Genomic DNA, 22224 nt, shown 5'->3' with positions numbered 1-22224 from the left:
TTTATTTTTTTTTATTTATTTTGAGAGAGAGAATGAGAGAGAGAGAGAGAGAGCACATGAGAGGGGGGAGGGTCAGAGGGAGAAGCAGACTCCCTGCTGATTAGGGAGCCTGATGCGGGACTCGATCCTGGGACTCCAGGATCATGACCTGAGCTGAAGGCAGTCGCTTAACCAACTGAGCCACCCAGGCGCCCTGGAATTGTAAACTTTCTATGAATATTATTAGGCAGTCTTAGCATTAAGATTCCTCCTCTGTGTTATATGTCAGCTTTCGCAGGTCTTGTCTGTTCACTTCTTCTGAAGGTTGACATCTCCAGTCTGCTGTTTTTGCACCTACTTTATTTTTCTTTCTTTCTTTGGTCATTTCAGTGGGGTTTTGGAAAGGAATAGAGCTAAATGTCTCTTTTTTAGCTACCATGTTAAGCCAGATATCTCCGTGTTATACGTTTTTATTTAGCAAGGCATTTATTTGACAGACTTTTGAGATATTCTAGTGACATATAAAAACGTGATTTAGCTGCTTAGGTAGTTAAGTAGATTTGTAGTTGTTTTAACCACCATCAACAAAGAGCATTTGCTAGTGGATTGTTGTCATCACTAATGCTATATGAAGTCCAGACCAACAAAAGCAAGAGTTACTTAAGTTTTAGACCTGTAAGGACCCTTGGTGTTGCCTAGTCCAACTTTCATCATTTTAAAGATGAGAGAGATTAGAGACTAAATGCCTTGGTCAAGGTAAAATAAACTAGTTCACCACACAGTTGAAACCAGAGCCCAGATCTGGGACATCCCAGATTATTTCCATTCTATACTATGTAATCTCACCACTTGTCACTTAAGTTATGTGGTTGAAATACCACGTGATGATAAAAAAGTTAAAAGGGTGGGCGCCTGGGTGGCTCAGTTGGTTAAGCGACTGCTTTCGGCTCAGGTCATGATCCTGGAGTCCCTGGATCGAGTTCCGCATTGGGCTCCCTGCTCGGCAGGGAGTCAGCTTCTCCCTCTGACCCTCCCCCACCTCATGTGCTTTCTCTCTCTCTCATTCTCTCTCTCTCAAATAAATAAATAAAATCTTTAAAAAAAAAGTTAAAAGGGCATTAGAATAAATATCTCATTCCAAAGATAATAGTCATTGGCATTTAGTACAATTACCTATTACTAGGAAAAGAAATACAAAGTATACAATGATAGCCAAAAATCTTTTCTTTAAGTAACATTTTTAGTTTCTATAGTGGACCGTTCCCAACTTTAATCTTCAGTGATTTTTCTGGGAGGTGAAGAGGGAAAGCATTGGCTAATTAATTATTATTTTTATTTATTCTTAATTTTACAAAACATGTATTTTGGAATTTAGAGTAAAATCGAAGTGGAAGAGGACATTATAAACATTGTACCTTATTCTGCCCTGAGCTTTTTATTTGAATAAGGTACAGTAGGGGAAGTGAGGCTAGAGATGTCAGCAGTCCATTCTTGACTAGGTGTGGGCCATGATGGAGAGTTTGCACTTTATTCTGTAGGTAGCAAAAAAACCTGGAAAGGCGTTACATTTTATCTTTCCCCCTTGCTGGAGAGCATAAATTAATAAGGAACGTCTGATCTCATTCCCCCTTCCCACAAAAAAGTATAATTTTTCTTTAAAAATTGAAAGATATTTAATTTTTTATATATTTTTAAAAGATTTTATTCATTTATTTATTTGAGAGAGAGAGAGAGAACACAAATGGGGGGAGGGAGAGGGACAAGCACATTCTGCGCTGAGCACAGAGCCCAGTGCAGGGCTTGATCCATGACACTGAGATCATGACCTGAGCAAAATAAAAAATTGGACACTTAACCAACGGAGCCATCCAGGCACCCCAAATTTTTTTGTATTGTTAAAAAACACAGAACAGTCTTTTTATCCAATGGTACTGGTATGTTAAGAATAATAGTGGGAGTTTCTCAAGTTTGGGTGGTTTTGCTTCAACAGTAAATGCTTTGTGATTTTAAGTAATTCTGTGTGCCTATGATTAAAGGACTCTCCTAGGTAGTTTAGAATAATGTTTCTGCCATGAGACTAAAAAGTTAACATGTCTTTTTGAGGTTGTAATGCTACTTTTTCTATTTATCTTTATTTTATAAACTATTTCAGAGATTCATTAATCTAAATAATTTAAAAAATCTAAATAATAATTAGATGGTTTGGATTTGAACATCCAGAAATTCCAATTCATGAAGGTAGTTTTATATTGTTTTTGTTTTGGTAGACAGAACTGTAACATCACAGAAAATTAGAGCAAAGTCTTTGTTCTGTCATGTGTATATGTATGTACATATATGTATATAGTCACATATGCATATATATGCACTTTGGTTAAGCAAAGTTGGATATGCTTTGGGATTCTGCTTTTTATTTACTAAATTGGTAATGTGATTTTCATGATTATAAGTTTAATGGCTGTATTCTTTTTCATCAAGTGAATTACCACAACTGTTACCATATAAGTGGGCTTCTGGTTACTTGTAGATTTTAGTATTATAGTAAGTAAATAGCACAAACATTTTAATAAAGATAGATTATTATCAGAAATGTAACATCCTCTATAGCTTACTGGATAAAATTAGTTTTGTTTTATATATATTGGGCAGGAAATTTATACATCAATGATAGAAGTGCAGTTTTCTACAGATACTGTAAAATATCTATATTTTCAGAATATTCGATTATTTTTTTCACAAAAATTTATGTAGAGTATATTAAGGTAAATTAGAACTACAAATTACGTTGGCTGAAATTTTTAACTATGTTATAGTAAAGCTGCATATGGTATCATTTTTCTTAACAAGTTCTAGCTCTCTGGAACAAAGCTGAAGACTAGCAAACAAACCAAAAGAACAATAAAAATTTAAAAATGTCTTAGCAGGGCGCCTGGGTGGCTCAGTTGGTTAAGCAACTGCCTTCAGCTCAGGTCATGATCCTGGAGTCCCGGGATCGAGTCCCGCATCGGGCTCCCTGCTCAGCAGGGAGTCTGCTTCTCCCTCTGACCCTCTTCCCTCTCATGCTCTCTCTATCTCATTCTCTCTCTCAAATAAATAAATAAAATCTTAAAAAAAAATAAAATAAAATAAAAAATAAAAATGTCTTAGCAGCCAAAATAGGTATCTTAGGATCTATGTACCCTAAAGTTTCTGTATTTTAGAACTACCGTCTTTTCCTTAAAGCTTCATATTTTATATGCATTTTTTTTTAAAGATTCCATTTATTTGTTCATGAGAGACAGGGAGAGAGAGAGAGGCAGAGGCAGAGGGAGAAGCAGGCTCCCCACTGAGCAGGGAGCCTGACGCGGGACTCGATGTCAGGACCACGGGATCATGACCTGAGCCGAAAGCAGACGCTTAACCGTCTGAGCCACCCAGGCGCCCCTTTATATGCATTTCTAACAAGCTTATTTTCTTAGTCTCCTGTAGAGTAGGAACACAAGAGAAGGGTATTACATATATCAGTAAGTAATCACTAGCTGACTGATAGCAAGGGAGGGGACAGAGTACACAAAACAGAGCAGTCTAGGCAGAATAACCTTATGTACTTCAGTAACCTTTAAGGGTGTCACTCAAGTGATGTAATATAACTATTATTCATCTTGACCAGATTCATAAAAAAAAAATCAGATATTTTGTCCTTAAAAAAATTTTTAGGGGCGCCTTGGTGGCTCGGTTGGTTAAGCATCTGACTCTTGGTTTTGGCTCAGGTCATAATTTCATGGGTTGTGAGATCGAACCCCATTTTGGCCTCTGTGCTCACTGGGGAGTCTGCTTAAGAATCTTTCTCCTTCTCCCTCTGCCCCTCTCCCCACTTATATACTTTCTCTCTCTAAGATAAATCTTAAAAAATTATTTTAATTGAGGTATAATTGGCATATAACAGTTTCAGGTGTACAACATAATGATTTGATATTTTTGTATATACTGCAGAATGATCATCACAGTAAGTCCAATTAATATCTCTCATCCTACATAGTTACAAATTTTTTTTTCCTATGATGAGGACTTTTAAGATTTACTTTCTGAACAACTTATAAATATGCAATACAGTGTTATTTACTGTAGTCACCATGCTATACATTACATTCCCGTTACTTATTTTATAATTGGAAATTTGTAAAAATATGGAGCATTTCACAGATTTGTATGTCATCCTTACACAGGAATCATGCTAATCTATGTATCATTCCAATTCTGGTATATGTGCCACCAAAATGAGCACCATATACTCTTTATGAAGCCTGAAACTTCAAAAACATTTTCATGTAAGTGATTTTACTTTTTAACTTTTATTGAAGGAGTGTCACTAATCTGGAAAATTCATTTATATAAAGAGTTCCCTAGTTAGAGTTTAAGAGATACTAACACTTTTTTTTTTTTTAAGATTTTATTTATTTATTTGACAGAGAGAGAGACACAGCGAGAGAGGGAACACAAGCAGGGGGAGTGGGAGAGGGAGAAGCAGGCTTCCCGCTGAGCAGGGAGCCTGATGCGGGCCTCAGTCCCAGGACCCCAGGATCATGACCTGAGCCGAAGGCAGATGCTTAACAACTGAGCCGCCCAGGCGCCCCCTAACACTTTTTTTTTTTTTAAAGATTTTATTTATTTATTTGACAGAGAGAGACACAGAGAGAGAGGGAACACAAGCAGGGGGAGTGGGAGAGGGAGAAGCAGGCTTCCCGTGGAGCTGGGAGCCCAATGCGGGGCTCGATCCCAGGACCCCAGGATCATGACCTGAGCCGAAGGCAGATGCTTAATGACTGAGCCACCCAGGTGCCCCAATACTAATACCTTTTTTTAAAAAAGATTTTATTTGTTTATTAGAGAGAGTGTGTGTATGATCAGGGGGAAGGTCAGAAGGCGAGAGAGAGGCAGAGAATCTCAAGCCGACTCTGCACTGAGTGTGGAGCCTGATGTGGGGCGGGATCTCTCGGCCCTGAGATCATGACCTGAGCTGAAAATAAGAGTCAGACACTTAACCAACTGAGCCACCCAGGCACCCCCTAATACTTCTCTAATTAAAAGAAATAATATGCTTCTAGGAATGGGTCATGAGAGAAGAGGTCCAAATTATTATTAAAAATATCTATGTTTAATCTGAAAATGAAGTTAAGAAAACAGTTCTATTTACAGTATTATCAAAAGAGAATAAATTTAACAAAATGAGTATAGAATTTTTACTCTGAAAACTATAAAATGTTGAAAGAAATTAAGACCAAAATACATGGAACGACATTCATATTCAGGGATCAAACTTAATATTGTTAAGATGGTAGTACTCCCCAAATTGATCTCCAGTTTGACACAATCCCTGTCAGAATTCTAGCTGGCTTTTTTGTAGAAATTGACAGGCTAATCCTGAAATTCATACGGAGTTGAAAGGTGTGCAGAAGAGCCAAAGCGGTATTGAAAAACAAGAACAAAGTTAAATGACTCACATTTTTTTTTATTTCAAAATTTAATACAAAGCAACAGTGATCTAATGCCAGGGGTACTTGCATTAGAATAGACGTAATAGGTCAATGGAACAGAATTGAGAATCAGATATGAATCTGTGGTTCATTGCTTTTCAACTAGTGTGCCAAGACCATTCGATGGGTAAAGTATAATTTTTCAACAAGCAGGGGGAGCAGCAGAGGGAGAGAGAGAGAAGCAGGCTCTCTGCTGAGCAGGGACCCCGATGCAGGGCTCAATCCCAGGACCCTGGGATCACGACCCAAGCTGAAGGCAGACATTTAACTGACTGAGCCACCCACATGCCCCTATACCACATCTTTATCCATTCATCAGTGGACACTTGGGCTGTTTACATAATTTGACTATTTTTGATAATGCTGTATAAACATCAGGGTACGTGTATCTCTTTGAATTAGTATTTTTGTATTCTTTGGATAAATAGCTAGTGGTGTGAGTGCTGGATCCTAGCGTAGTTTTATTTTTAACTTTTTGAGGAAACTCCAGGGAAAACTCTCTTTTCCAGGGTGGCTGCACCAGTTTGCATTCCCACCAACAGTGCAAAAGGGTTCTCCTTCACATCCTTGTCAACACCTGTTATTTCCTGTGTTAATTGATTTTAGCCTTTCTGACAGGTGTGAGGTTGTATCTCATTGTAGTTTTGATTTGTGTTTCCCTGATTATGAGTGATGTGGAGCATCTTTTCATGTGTCGTTTGACCATCTGGATGTCTTTTTTGGAGAAATGTCCATTTCTTCTGTCCATTTTTTAATTGGATTATTCATTTTTTGGGTGTTGAGATCGATAAGTTCTTTATAGATTTTGGATGCTACCCCTTTATCAGATATGCCATTTGCAAATATCTTCTCCCATTCCATAGGCTGCCTTTTAGTGTTGTTTCCTTCACTGTGCAGAAGCATTTTACTTTGATGAAGCCCTAATAGTTTATTTTTGCTTTTGTTCCTCTCGACTCTAGAGACATCTAGAAAGAAGTTGCTATGGCTGATGTCAAAGAGGTTACTGCCTGTGGTCTCTAGGATTTTTATGGTTTCAAGTCTCACATTAAGTCTTTAATCCATTTTGAACTGATTTTTGTGTATGGTGTAAGAAAGTGGTCGTTTCATTCTTTTGCATGTTGCTGTCTGAATTTCCCAACACCATTTGTTGAAGAGACTGTGTTTTTCCCATTGGATATTCTCCCTGGCTTTGTCAAAGATTAATTGACTATATAGTTGTGGTTTCATTTCTGGGTTCTCTATTCTGTTTCTTTGATCTATGTGTCTATTTTTGTGCTGGTACCGTACTGTTTTGATTACTACAGCTTTGTAATATAATCTAAAGTCTGGAATTGTGATGCCTCCAGCTTTTCTTTTCTTTTTTTTTTTTGATATGGCTACTTGGGATCTTTTGTGGTTCCATATAAATTTTAGGATTGTTTGTTCTAGCTCTGCGAAAAATGCTATTGGTATTTTGATAGGGATTTCCTTAAAGGTGTAGATTGCTTTGAGTAGTATAGACATTTTGACAATATTTGTTCTTCCAATCCATGAGCATGGAACGTTTTTCCTTTTTTTGAGTTATCTTCAATTTCTTTCATCTGTGTCTTACAGTTTTCAGAATACAGGTCTTTCACCTCTTTGGTTAGGTTTATTTCTAAAGGTATCTTGTTGTTTTGGTTGAATTCATGACCCCGAGATCAAGACTCACATGCTCCACCACTTGAGCGAGCCAGGTGTCCCTGGAAGGTTTTTATTGATGACTTTTATTTTTTTGACTATGACCCACACTAAAAAAATAAATTATATTGTGATCCAGTGCATACACAATTTAATATGTATGTATATCTGCAGCAAACATTTCATGAAATAATACCCTTGCTAAGTGTGGTGTACTGTATTTTTTTATTTTACACTGTTTTTCTTTAAAGAACATGTTGGTCACAACCTCCTGTATTTATTTATTTCACACTCCACTAATGGATCATGTCCTGCAGTTGAGAAAACATTTTAATATTGTCTAAAATAGACATCTTTAAAATAAATAAAATAGACATGTTTTGCATATTAATAGTAAACATGCTCTATGCTGTTACAAGTGTTAAGCAAGATGTAGTAAGTTTTTTCTATAATATACTACTGAATTAAGTAAGTCCTTCAAAAAATTTAGCACATGGAGAAACTGTATTCTTTTTTTTTTTTTAAGATTTTATTTATTTATTTGACAGAGACACAGGGAGAGAGGGAACACAAGCAAAGGGAGTGGGAGAGGGAGAAGCAGACTTCCTGCTGAACAGGGAGCCTGATGTGGGGCTCAGTCCCAGGACCCTGAGATCATGACCTGAGCCGAAGGCAGACGCTTAATGACTGAGCCACCCAGGAGCCCCGAGAAATTTTTTTCTTGCTGTTAACTGCTAACCATTTGGGAAATATTTTTGCACATTATACTAATATACTTGTAGAATTAAGTTAATAATAATGAAAAAGACTTGTGGCTTTTTTCTTTAAAGTTGTGTTGCCATTTTGTTATCTTCTTACTGCTAATCATACTGCCTGCTTAAAAAGATGTTCTCTGGGTGGTGGAGGCATTAGGCCAGTCCGTCCTCTTTGCCCTAAATAGGCATGGTAACCAATCTGAGTTACATAAGAGTGGTTTCTTGTTTTAACACAAAGTACCCCAAGTTCATTTGGCTGGATTTTTTTTTTTTTTTTTTTTTTTACAATTTCTAGGTAGTAATTTATAAATGTACTACTTTCACTTTCGGGCAAGAAAATGTGACAGCTGGAGATCTAACTAAACTGGGAACCTGAGGCTGTAGGTTCCTTTATCAGTGTGACTCTGAGAACTGAAACCTGCTGGTTCTTTGAAATAATGCTGTGTCTGATGAAGCTTACGGTAAATGTTGTCTCTGTAGGTGACTTACTGCAATAGGAAGTCTTCATGCAGTGGGTTTTATGGGCAGCCTCACATCCAGGACTGCTGCTTCAAAAGGGCTGAGTTTAGATGTAGAGTTCCAGAAACTACTATGTAATGCAGTTTCATTTCCATTAACAATAAAAGAACTCATAGCCAGGAAGTGAGCGTGGGAAGGATTGTGGATTTTGTGCAACAGATACTAAAAGCTTTGAGTGCTTGGGATTGTGCCATCTCATCGATGGTATTTTGCTGTCCATTAAACTGCCTGCCTTTCTCAGTTATTGGTATGTTTTAAATATATATACTTAATAAATACATTTCAGCTGAAGCAGTCATTCATTTTAAACGGGTAGGATTTTAACCCTCTATTTTTGTAATTCTTCCAGAGCAAAATTTTTGAGTAAGTATATCACTGAGGAGGTTAGTGGCTGAGTGATTGTCTAGCTTTCCACATGGCTGCATTTTGTGTTGGCCTGTTTAGTCTTAATGATGCCCTCTGGCAGAGGAATTCATTTGAGTGATGCATAGCTCAAGAGAATTATCCAATCACCTCCATTGCCTCTTAGGAATAAGGATAATTGCTTTGTAAGAGGGTGACATGTGTTCAGTTCTCTTGGTGCCCCCAGAGAAAGTAAGCAAACACAAGGCAGCATTTTGTGCTGTAACAGCCATCACATTTCTTGTTAACATAGGCTGTCTCATTCATTATGTTTCTGTGATTATATTTTTTTATATAGGTATGAAAGTTGAAGCTGAGAGATATTTTGTAATTGTCTATTACTTTAGGTTTAGTGGGAACTTGGAAGGGGGCATCATCATGGTAGAGTGTAAGAGTGCTTCCTCTCTTGGTTCTTTTTCTGTTGTCCACTAGTGGAGACATCATTTTTGATCCTTCTCTTCTTCTTATCCGTCATCTTTACGTATAATCCAAAGGTTATTAGTTTTTTTCTTTGAAATGCCTTGATTATAAATTGTATTTTTTAAGTCGTTTTCTGCCAGGAAATATCGGTTCATACCCTGCAATAATAAAAGAGGTAGATAAAAATTAGGTTTATCTAGCACCTTGCAGTTTACAAAGTACTTTCACATATTCTAACTCATGTAATGCTCATAATCACACTGTGTGTGGTAGATGTTATTTTTTAAATGTTTTGCTATCAAAGCTTCCCCTTCATCTTCTTTCTAGGTATTCTCCTCTCTTTTATTTTCTACTTTGAGGCCAGATTAATAATTAGTATTTCACCATTATGCTTTTTCTCTTAGCACAAGACCTTTGTTGGTTTCACAGCAAGCTGAAAAAGGAAGTCAAAACTCCTGATTTGCATTTAGGATTATCCATATCTGATTGTAAACTAGGCTTCTTTTTTTTATTATCCTAGAGCTTTTTCAGCAGAACCTCCTCTGTATGTTAATTTGGTTCACTGCCGCTAGTATCTGTTACCTATTACATATCAAATACTATGTTTGTTGCTAGAGATAAGAAGATGAGTTGAACATTCTTTTTGAAACCGCAAAGAACCAAAAAAAAAAAAAAAAAGGTGGGAGAGAAGAGAAAACAGGTGAGATATGTTAATAAAATTTTGGAAGCTGGAAAGCCGATATAGTTCAGTGGCAACTGACTTAGTTCAGAGAAAGCTGATGATTGAAAGGTTAGGCCAGTTTGTAATAGAAAATACACCAGTTAAGCTCAAGAATTGGAGACCCTAGGAACTCAGAAAGTAAGGATGCAGAAGGAGTAAAAACAGAGAACTTAGTGGCAAGTCTATATATGAAGCAGTTGGTTGGCTAAATCACCTCTCTCCCTGGCATCACCTGGCTCACAAGAGGATGGAAGGTTCACACTGTAAAAAGTGAAATACATTGTGAAAACTGGGCTGCCCAGCTGAACATAGGGAAAATGAGAAAAAGCTTCCCTACTGATTGGTGAGACCCCCCCTGGACTCTGGAAGAAGCACATCCATAAGTGCCTGGGATTTCCTTAAACTCTTGCATTTTTTTTCTTCAAATGAAATCTGTGCAATTTCTATAACTTTTGCTTAACTATAAAAAAGATTTTCCCCAAATCTTCAAAGAAAAGTGAAGATCTAGGAAAAGTGTGTCTTAGTTGTGTACCTTATGACCTGACACATCTCCACCTACGTGTGGTTGTGAATACCTTAGAGTAAGAAGCTGGCGTTCAAGGTTATTCACCTGTCCCTATTGGATCTTTCTGGCTTTACTTCTCACCATTTCTCTCCATATACTTTGTGTTCCATTCATATTGGTCTACCCACAGTATATCAGATTCTGCACATTTTCTATCATGTTTCCACCTCACTATTCAAATTAGTATTTTTTATTTTTATTTATTTATTTGAGAGAGAGAATGAGAGAGAGAGAGCACATGAGAGGAGGGAGGGTCAGAGGGAGAAGCAGACTCCTCGCCGAGCAGGGAGCCCAATGCAGGACTTGATCCTGGAACTCCAGGATCATGATCTGAGCTGAAGGCAGTCGCCCAACCAACTGAGCCACCCAGGCACCCTCAAATTAGTATTTTATTATATATGATGAAATACCCTTTATTGTCTCCTCTCTTTGCCCTTCAAGGCTCACCTCAAATGCCACTTGTGGTCAAATGCTTTACCCTCCCTCATCCAAGCTCCTGTATTAACCTGTTCATATTTCTCTTTTAACTCATCACATTATGTGATTAATTTAATAATTGAGCCACCTGTGCAAGGCCCTGTGTGAGGAGCTAGAATACAGTCTCTGCAGGGTGAGAACTGAGTGTTAGATGTCTGATATTGCATAGGCTGGGTATTAAGTGTTCAAATGCTTTCCCCTACCTTTGGTCTCTTATTTTTCTTTCCTTCTTTTTTAAAAAAAGATTTATTTATTTATTTGAGAGAGAGAGAGAGAGCGCGCGGAGGGGAGGAGCAGAAGGAGCAGACTCCGTGCTAAGTGCAGAGCCCGTTGCAGGGCTCGATCTCACAACCCTGAGATCACCATCTGAGCTGAAACCAAGAGTCAGTGGCTTAACCAGCTGTTTTGCCCAGGCACCCCTGGTCTCTAGTTCATTGTTTATACTTCCTCACAAATGGTTATTCAAAATCACAGATCTGATCATGTTACTATCCTACAAAAACTTTTTGTTTTAAACTTTAAGATGGCATTGAGGATTTTTCTTATGGGGCCCTAGCCTTACTTTTCTAGTCTCTTTTGCTACCCTAACCACTCATTGCCTATTCCTGCTCCATCCTGGACCTCATGATGCAACTTACAGTCCATCTCCTCCCAGACCACCTATCATTGTTAGGCTATACCATATACTTTGTCGATTTTTTGTTTTTTCATACAGTTTCTTTGCCTTGGGATGCCTTTTCCCCTTCTTCATCTATTAAAATTCAACTCATTTTTTAAGACGCTAGCCAGGAAGTAGATGGGGGGAAGAAAGAAAAGAATTTCTTCCCTGAGAACTCCTGAATTGCCTTCTCTCTTTTCACAGTCCATTAAACTGCCTTTCTCAGTTATTGGTAGGTTTTAAATATATATACTTAATAAATACACAGATCAGAATCTAGGTTTACTACTCTTACACTTACACCACCAATTTATTTTACTTAATGTTGTATCTGTTGAATTGAAGATCTGTTATGTTAAGCATGTACTTCAAAGGTTAGGTTAATTCTTTGACAGTAAAGGCATGTTATACTTTAAATGAGTAAGGGGTGAATTTTGGTGCCTCTACCCCCGTAGGAATTCTTACTGTTAAAAAAACTGGCTGGGCAGGGGGTGGAGGGGTGGTATCCAATTCATAAAGACTCCTAAACATGTTTACAATTTTAAACTTGACCATTTTCCTCTAAGTGATACTAAGTTCTTAGGGTCAGCCTTGTGCCAAAATTGGTTTTGGGTCACAATAAGTGCTTATACTGTGCCAGGAAGGGCTGTCCTGAAAAATCTTTATGCAGTATTGTATCTGGTGTGGGATAAGTCTGTAGCCAAGTTGGAGTTTTTTTGTTTTTTGTTTTTTTAAAGATTATTTATTTGAGAGTGAGCGTGCGCAAGCATGAGCAGGGGGAGGAGCAGAGGGAGAGGAAGAAGCGGACTCCTTACTGAGCATAGAGCCCAACATGGGCTCAATCCCAGGACCCTGGGATCATGACCTGAGCTGAAGGCGAGGCTTAACACACTGAGCCACCCAGGCACCGCCCCTGTTTTTGGAGAAAATAAAATTTAATTTTATACATGCAGGGAATCCACACAAATATGAGATGCCCTGCCAAATTGGAGTTTTAATCTGCCTCTGTTGTCTGTTTCTACTTCAACTATCCTCTCCAAGTTATTAGTATCTTTTACACAATCTCATCAAATATATTTTTAAAAATGTTTTTGGTGAGAGGATTAATCAGAAACACAAATTAACTTTTAGAAGCTAAATGCAGTTAATATATAGAGAAAAAATATCTGTTTTTCTACCTCTTTAAAAAAGAAGTTGTTCATCTTAAAATGGTTTCTTAGGTATTTCTCTGGCAATCTGTGAGTCCTCTTTATTATGTTATTTGCAGACAAAAGTTATTCCTAAATTAGTGTACTCTTTGACACATAAAGGTGCTTGGCAACCTGATAGCAGTATTAAAAATATAATAGTGTGGTTTGCAAAGGGCCATCTGTTGTCTAGATCCTGGTTAAAATAGGAACTTATATTGCAAGCAGCATGTTGTTCATTATAAAAACAAACTATAGTATATAAAAATCAGAAAATACTAAGAAACAGTCATTTTAATACCTTAATATACATCTTTCTATGTCCTTTTCCATGCATATATATTCAACTATGTACATATGTGTGTGTATGTATAAATATAACATTTACTTCTATTATTATTTTTAAAGATTTTATTTATTTGACAGAGACACAGCGAGAGAGGGAACACAAGCAGGGGGAGTGGGGGGGGGGAGAAGCAGGCTTCCCGCAGAGCAGGGAGCCCGATAGGGGGTTCAATCCCAGGACCCTGGGACCATGACCCGAGCCAAAGGCAGACGGCCAACGGCCAACGACTGAGCCACCCAGGCGCCCCCCTATGTATTATTTAAAAAGTAATTATACGGGTGCCTGGGTGGCTCAGTCGTTAGGTGTCTGCCTTCAGCTCAGGTCATGATCCCAGGGTCCTGGGATCGAGCCCCACATCGGGCTCCCTGCTGAGCGGGAAGCCTGCTTCTCCCTCCCCCACTCCCCCTGCTTGTGTTCCCTCACTCGCTGTGTCTCTCTCTCTCAAATAAATAAATAAAATCTTTAAAAAAGGGGCACCTGGGTGGCTCAGTCGTTAAGCGTCTGCCTTTGGCTCGGGTCACGATCTCAGGGTCCTGGGATTGAGTCCCACATCGGGCTCCTTGCCCAGCAGGAGGCCTGCTTCTCCCCCCCCACTCCCCCTGCTTGTGTTCCTGCTCTTGCTGTGTCTCTCTCTGTCAAATTAAAAAAAAAAAATCTTAAAAAATCTTAAATGTGTGTGTATGTATAAATATACATTTTTTAAATCTTAAAAAAAAAGTAATTATACTATGCCAGTTACTTTTCATCAATCAGGTTTGGGGTGTCTTTGAGATGTGGAGAACTTGGTCTTAAGCACCATAGGACATTGAGAGAACAGTTAGATAAAATTCCTACCCTCAAGATATTTATAATCTAGGGCACCTGGGTGGCTCAGTCGTTAGGTGTCTGCCTTCGGCTCAGGTAATGGTCCCAGGGTCCTGGGATCGAGTCCCACATCAGGCTCCCTGCTCGGCGGGAAGCCTGCTTCTCCCTCTCCCACTCCCCCCTGCTTGTGTTCCTGCTCTCGCTATCTCTCTGTCAAATAAATAAATAAAATCTTAAAAAAAAAAGATATTTATAATCTAGCTGATTAAGATAGGACAAATATATAAGAAGTAATGTGAAGTCCAATGCCATAACTAAACACTCAGGAGGAATTAGAATTAGCCTTCAAGAATCAGTAGAGATGGGCAGGTGAGGGTACCCAGCATGGGTGTGGGCTTACCGAGTGGTTAATTGCTGCTTTCATCCTCATCCTCACTCCAGGCACTTACTTTAGATGTCTAGGAGAATATTGATTCCATTTATACAGGTAGAGAAGTTGAGAGGAAAAAAATCGTTAATATTGTGGGAAGAACTTTGAGACGTCTAAGTGTTGTCCAGGTGAAGAGCTGTTTTCTGCTCATAAAGAGCTAGAGTTCTGGTGAAGAATCACAACAGCTTTGAGAATCATCTACTTAGATGAGTCTTCCAAAAGGACAATAGGGCAGTATTTGGTTTTATTTCACCCTGTCCTTTTTGCCAAGTTGACACTAAATACTGTGACAAATAATATATAACCCCATTTGTTAGTGAGTTTAAAAAATTGAGGGTTTGTGTTTGTTGTGCCAAGAGTTAAAATTTGTGTCTTTGACATTCTGGCATTTCTTGGTTTGCTTCATGGTTTAATAGTTGGGAAATAACAAATAACAAAATGTGTGTGAGAGAGAAAAGAGATTTGTTTTCTTTTTTAAGTTCTCACATCTAACTTAAATTTCCAAATTCTCAAGTGGTTTCTATTCTTGTCTTACTGGGTCTCATTATCTCTGTTTAGCTTTTCACTTATAAATCATGTTTCATATATGTGAATAGCTTTGGGAATGTGACCTTTCTCATGACCCTGTAAGCTAAGATTTTGCTTTGCATTTCCCAAAATAAATGTCACTAAAACATATACATTCTGCTTTTCCCCTAGGTAAAAATCTCTACACCAATGAGTATGTAGCTATCAAACTGGTGAGTAGAATTTATATTTGTGGTAATTATGTTTTGGTGCTCTCACCCCCCACATATCTTTTTACAAGAAATAGTTGTAAGCATTCACAAAAATACTAATTTTTTTTCCCTTTGCATATGATCCCACATAGTCACTTTCCTTCAACCATATATGTAGCGTTACAGTGATGTATCACTGTACACTGTGTTATGCTATATAGTTAGAGGATGCTAACTATAGTTTCAGCAACAATGAATCAAAAAATAGTTATTAAAAAATAACTGGAAGAAAAACAATTGCTAGAAGACTTGTAATTTCTGTGAAGTTTGTACCTTTCACAGTGCTATTTTAAAAGATAAAACCATTGGAAATTTTATCATTTTCTTTTGCTTGACTATAATCCATTTTTAAAATGTAAGGTATTTATTAATATACTTAGTAGTAGAGAACCAAATCTGATCATCAAATCATTGCCTTAAAAAGCTGTCAAATGTGAAACTCTTGTGGTCAAATTTGAAACAAGAAGTTGGCTTGGTTTTGTCAATACTAATCTTAGGAATAACTAACATGATCATTAAAGAGAGCATCCTGTTAAAAAAATATGTTATTTTTGAGGAAGAGTAATTTTAGAAGAAAATTCTTTATCTTATATTTAAGGTCAGTACAAAATCATTTCTAGTCATATGAAATATGTCATATGACTAGTTTCTATGATACTGTGTAAATGTTTGTCTTCCTAGTAAGTCTCCCAGGATATGTAGGCAGTTTGGGGCTTTATTAGTTGGAAGACAGAGGAGTTAATGATTGAAGGAAGTATCTTGTGATAATTGTGATAATGCTGTTCTTTTCTAATGAATTGCACTTACCACATCCACACCTGCTCTGTGTGTGGATTGAACTTGTCAGTTTATAGAAAAGTCAGAGTTGTCTTGTGAAGACAACTGTCAGACAGTTATCAGATTGGTTTCTCTACAAAGACATGGATAGGAAGCAGGGCTTAGAGCAGGTAGCTGCTAGGGAACCAAGTGTTTTCTTTTGTTTGTTGACTTGGAATTCTTGGAGAAATGGGAGCAGGAAGACAGGTAATGCATGTTACAGTGCAGGCCAAACATTTTCTCAGATTGAATATCAAAGAATTAACCATATTTTTTATTTATAGGAATTTGGTTCTGTAAAAGTGTTCCCTAGTTCATCTGCTTTTTTACTTTTCCTGTTTTACTGCTTTGGTAAGTTGGACTAGTAACAGGAAGAAGTAGCTCCTGAAACACTTTAAAATACTGTCTCAATACTGTATCTTTGTTATTGTACTTTCATTTATCAAGACTTCTCTTGAGGCTTTTTGTTAGGGACAATCTTTTCTATCTAGATTTCTTCTTCCAAGTTCATACTAGTTAACCTCGTTAGATAAGCTAATAACATATTGTTCACATGATGGATCACTGCATTTCACTTATAGTTTATTAAACTTTATTCTACTTTGTATGGCCAAGAGTGAAAGCTAAAAATAGACTTCATGTCATCCAGTATCTCAGGAGCTTATTTCTCTTTCAAAGAAATCTTAAATAAAGGCTTGTCTATGGGCCTCCTCTTTTGCTGTTGGGCTGTGTTCTCCATGGGAGTTAGGAGGGCAGTAATTGAGCTCTTTTCATTGTAACAGCAAAATTTGCCTTAAGCATTATAGTCCTACAAGGTAGCCGTCTGCTGTCGGTTTAGGATTTCAGGCAAACATGTGTGTTCCAGAATAACTGTGATTCTGGCAAATAGCCAGCCCTCTGTGGAAATGTGATCAGCATCTGGCACAGAAATAAAAGGAAGCCCTGCTGGTACTGTTTTCCTTCTACTTTGTTTGGATCTTCATTGTGGGCTTTTGTTTCTTAGATTTCTAGGAACCTTTTTAAAGAATCACATACAACATAAAATAGTTTAATGGCCCTTCCTTTACCCCATCACCAAGATTTCTCAGGTCCTTTTTAACAGAAGTTTTCTAACAATTGTTAAAAAAAAAAAAATTCTCTCCATGCTGCTAATCTTGCTGTCTTCCACAAGACATAGACTCAGTGTTTATAATGTACTTTATTTATAGTGCTTCCAGAAGAGCACCTTGAAGCTTTAAATGTCTGAGCAGGTTTCAACTATATGCCAAAGGGGTTGGCCTAAAGGGTGTAAGTCCTTTCATCTGTGATAAAAATCTCCTCATGTCTGAATATATGTGACCTCTGTGCCCACTTTCAGCCTTGTAACTCTAAAGAGTTTTTGCTTTTTTCTTAATCTGCTAGCTTAGTTACCCAACATCAGATTGAGTATTTCCTATCAAGGTGTCCACTGTGAAGTTTTAAAGTATTATGTTTGAAGAAGGATCTGTGGCTTTTTCATTCATTGCTCCTTATGGTTTGTCAGAGTCCAAAGACTTTCTCCAGAAAAAAAACCTCCAGAAAGATAAATCTCTGGTTCCATATTAATTTGTTGTCCTGTTTCTATTTGGATCCTTGTGAATTATTAGGGAATTTTCTGAAGGACAAATTCCATAATTGGCTGCTTTAATGTTGCTACAGTGGAAGATCTAAAGCCAAATGGAGACTCTCAAGAGTGATCCTCCTCTATTTGAAGACATAAATGAATAAAGAAGTGACTTTACAGTATAATTAGTCTTATGTACTTTTTCTTTTGACTACAAGAATCTTGATAAACTTGAAGTTCAACTCTGATGATTGCTGATTTTATAATCAAAGAAGGATATGAGTTCTTTCATGGAGCTAATTAAGGATGTGAACTAGTTCAGCCTGCCTGAATTGATTTAGATAAAACCTTCCTAGAAGCAAAGGGATAGACTGGATAACTTCAAGGAAACGTCCGAATTCTGTGATTTATGGATTCTGTACCTTAAGAAAAATATAGAAAACAAGTGGGTTCAGGGATTATCAAAGGAAACTGTGGGATCTCCTTCTTTTGAGCCTGTCTTTATAAAAGGACAAGTAACCATTCACTGGAGAAAGGACAGCTTTTTACACAAATGTTGTTAGGAAAACCAGATATCCATGTGCATTGAAGTTGAACCCTTACTTTACATCATACATAAAAAATTAACTGAAAATGGATCAAAGACCTAAATGTAAGAGCCAAAACTATAAATCTCTTAGAAGAAAACTTAGGGGAAAAGCTTCATGACATTGGATTTGGTAGTGATTTTTTAGATATGACACAAAAAGCACAAGCAAGAAAAGAGATTAATTGGACTTCATAAAAATTAAAAACGTTTGTGTATCAGAGGACTCTGAATACAATGAAAAGACAACCCATGGAATGGGAGAGAAAATTTAAAAATCATATATCTGATAAAGAATTGTATCTGGAATTTTCCATTTTAACCCATTCTTAAGTGTGCCGCTCTGTGGCATTAAATACATTCACGTTGTTGTGCAACCGTTGCCACCATCCTTCTCCAGAACTTTTTTATCTTCCTCAACTGAAATTCTGTTCCCATTAAACACTGACTCTCCATCTCCTCCCTCACAGCCCCTGGCAACCACCGTTTAACTTTCTGTCTCTGTAAATTGGACTACTCTAGGTACCTCATATCAGTGAATCATGCAGTATTTGATCCTTTGTGTCTGGCTTAGTTTGCTTAGCGTAGTATCTTCAAGGTTCATCCACGTTGTAGTGTGTGTCCAAATGTCTTTTATTTTCATGGCTGGAAAATATGTGTGTGTGCGTGTGTGTGTGTGTAGCAAAATACAATCACATTTTGTTTGTTCATTTGTTGATAGATACTTGGGTCCCTTCCCCCATTTGATAATTGTAAATAACGCTGCTATGAACATGGGCATACAAATATCAGTTTGAGTCCCTGCTTTCAGTTTTTTAGGCATATACCCAGAAGTGGAATTGCTGGATCATATGGTAATTCTATGTTTAATTTTTTTAGAAACTTCCAAACTGTTTTCCGTAATAGCTGTACCATTTCACATCCCCACCAGCAATGCACAAGGGCTCTAATTTCTCCACATCCTCATGAACACTTATTTTCTATGGTTTTGATAATAGCTATCCTAATGGGTACATAGATCTGCTTTCCAGGGTAATGTTTGATTTTCTTGTTAACTAGTTGCCCAGTATACTGTCAATTCCTGATAATTAACCAGCCAGTTCTTAAAGTTCGACGTAGAGCAAAATGTGGTAGTTTGGCTGTTTTATCTCCAGGGTCTTTAAAAACACTATTTTTACAAACTTGAACATCATATTGATTAAAGGTACATATTTTATTTTTTTAAGATACATATTTTAATTGCATTTACAATCTTTAATTTTCTTAAGTGTAAAAATAAATATGCATATAATGTTCCTCCAGGATTATTCATAATAAAACTGAAAACAGCCAAAATGTCCGAAAATTATGGTATATGTACACACACACACACACACACAGGGGAACACTACAGCTATTAAAATTTATATAAAGCTTTATGGGACACCTGGCTGGCTCAGTTGGTAGAGCATATGACTCTTGATCTCAAGGTCGTGAGTTCAGGCTCCATGTTCGGCATGGAGCCTCCTTTAAAAAAAAAAAAATTATGTAAAGCTATTTACTGCCATGGGAAGATGTCATCATTATGTTGTTGAATTTAAAGACACAGAAGAAAAATATAGTATGATCTCATTTATTTTAAATATATTTCCAAGTCTGTATTATATCTAAATATATGTATAAATATTTGGAAGGACATTCACCAAAATGTTAATAGTGCTTTTCTTTAAAATGATAGGATCCCAGATTATTTTTAGTCTTTTCCTAATTTTTGTATATTTGAAATTTTTTTCGGAGCATATATCATTTTTCTAGAAATAATACTGTTTATCACCCAAAATTCATAATAAAACAGGCAGGGAATACATGCTGGTCTTTAATTAAAACATTTTGCATCTGGTTTCCTAGGAGAATACATTTCAGGAGAATACTTCATGGTGAGGGAGCTATCCTTGAATGATGGCTCATACAGAGTATTTGTACTTAAATATCCTGGAAGGGATTGTATATACTTCAGCTTCATCTTCCCCTAGCTGTGTTTTCAAAGAGAAATTGTGGTAAGAAAATGCTATCATATATGGATATCATCTCTAAAATATTAAGTGGTCTTAGCCCTGGTTTACTTTGAAAACCTAGGAATGGAAAAATTTTATTTGTCTACATCTGATCACAATTTCTCTTCTTGGGTTTCAGGAACCAATAAAATCACGTGCTCCACAGCTTCATTTAGAGTACAGGTTTTATAAACAGCTCGGCAGTGCAGGTAAGTCAAGCCTGTTTTCTCCATGTGCTTAGTTAGCATATAGCTTAGCTGAAAGCCCAAAAGTATGCAAATTTTCTTGTCTAGTTGACCTTTTTTTACCAGACCATATATCTCCTCTGCTTGCAGGATAGGTAAATAAACATAGTCAACTGAAGCTACTTGTTCTCTGGTTCCTGGAGGGACAGTTGATTGGGGGTCTGTGATGTGCCATGCCCACAGATCAGCCTTTTGAATGCTTTTACCCACCTGAAATACACATTTTATGGGGTATTGCTTTCTAGTAGTTTCCTTCTCTTTTCATTCATTTCTTTATACCAAAAGAAAGGAGGAGGGTTTGGTAATTTGCAAGCAATATCTTATCATATTGAGACTCTATATCCGTTTTAAAGACATACTAAAATACACGTTCCAAAATACCATAAAACTCATTTTATCCATTATTCTCTTAATTTGAAAGACCTATCTTATGTTATCGTAATAACCTATGACCTTTGAGGATTTTTTAATTAAATTTATAATTTTTTAAAACATGCCTTTTTTTTTTTTTACCTAAAAGCTCTAATTTCTGAAATATCTTACCAGCTTCCAGAAAAATATCTTGACTGTGCAAATGTTACCAACCCTAAGGAGGTTGTACCTATAGGATACCTCTTGCAAAAGACAAAATTGTTCAGCACTAGTTTCATTGTTAGACATTAGTCAACATTCCTCTGCTTTATGTTTTCTTCAGTGTGACAGTTTTATGTGAATGACTGAAACATGTTTTTATTTCAAGAACCACTATTGGAGGTACTATTGAAGGAATTTGAGTTTCACTTCCTAGAATATATAGAATTCTGTAAGAGCCACACAGTGTTATTCAAGTGGTCTTATAATCCTGACTGTGGCAGTAATCAGCCATAGTCATAACCTAGCAAGGCCAAGATAGGCATCTGTCTTTCATTGAACATAAATGGGTTCTTGTTCACAAGAGCCTTTCAGCATATGTTTGTTCATTGATTATATCCTTAAATATGGAATGTTCCAGGCATAGGATTTAAAATTGGCATAGGATTTAAGATAGGATTTAAGATTGAACCTGAGTTCACAGGACATTTGTGTAACTTGAGTCTTGTCTTCCCAGAACTAAACGTTTGAATTTGGCTGTTATGTTGTTCCTGTTTTTATAAATTTCAGGGTGACAATTATCATAGCTCATTTATGATAAATATATTTATACATGTTTCACAAATCTAAGTCTCAGGTAAAACATGCTAGATCCAGCCCAACTTATAAGTTTGAGGGGGCATGAGGAACGTGACCAGGCCAGTCTGCAGGATTTCTTCTGTAAGCCCTTCCCAGTAGACCCATCAGATCAGGCCAATCTTCCCTTTTCGATATGTAGCCAAAAATTTCATGAACCTATTATGTAGGAATAGCATCTGTGCTCTTCCAGAATACAGGAGAATATTGCAGATTCTTGAAGTTTTGACATTCTTCATGCACTGAAAAGGATTAAATGGGGAGAGGATTGAAGGAAAGGGCACTTTAAAAAAATTGCCTTTCACTTAAGGCAGGAAGAAAATAGCAACCTCTGAGACTAGTGGGGATAGCCAATGCTCTGTTTGAGTGGTCAGGCCAGTTATTGGCCATCAGTGGTCTCCCTCCCAGTACTTGTGGCAATCATCTCAAAGTCACAAAGCCTTCTAGATCTTACATGAAGTTCGGTGGTGATTCCGGACTCCTCTGCTTTTTGAGATTGTTAACTGCTCTTAAAAGTAGCTATGGTCCCTGCTCCTTGGGAG

The 22224-nt window shown here is 37.2% G+C and overlaps 1 protein-coding gene and 1 non-coding gene across 15 annotated transcripts in view; one reads left to right on the top strand and one right to left on the bottom strand.

The window, feature by feature from the left end:
* CSNK1G1 (casein kinase 1 gamma 1) overlaps positions 1-22224 on the top strand; it is a 182054-nt gene that overhangs the window by 83119 nt on the left and 76711 nt on the right. For all 14 annotated transcript variants that reach the window (XR_003210599.2, XM_025884416.2, XM_025884413.2 and 11 more), the window contains 2 exons: positions 15135-15175; positions 20371-20440. Coding sequence is in view for 13 of the 14 variants with exons in the window: in XM_025884416.2 (XP_025740201.1) it covers positions 15135-15175; positions 20371-20440 (111 nt within the window). In the remaining variant the exon portion in view is untranslated. The remainder of the gene's footprint in view (positions 1-15134; positions 15176-20370; positions 20441-22224) is intronic.
* LOC112833510 (U6 spliceosomal RNA) lies at positions 4140-4243 on the bottom strand. Its single transcript, XR_003210662.1, has one exon. It is a non-coding gene; the product is annotated as a U6 spliceosomal RNA (small nuclear RNA).

The sequence above is a fragment of the Callorhinus ursinus genome, unplaced genomic scaffold (assembly GCF_003265705.2).
Source record: "Callorhinus ursinus isolate GAN/ISIS: 27379988/994484 unplaced genomic scaffold, GSC_fseal_2.0 scaffold25, whole genome shotgun sequence".
Lineage (NCBI taxonomy): Eukaryota > Metazoa > Chordata > Mammalia > Carnivora > Otariidae > Callorhinus > Callorhinus ursinus.
The sequence above is the reverse complement of the archived record's forward strand: the minus strand, read 5'-3'. Positions and strand labels throughout refer to the sequence as shown.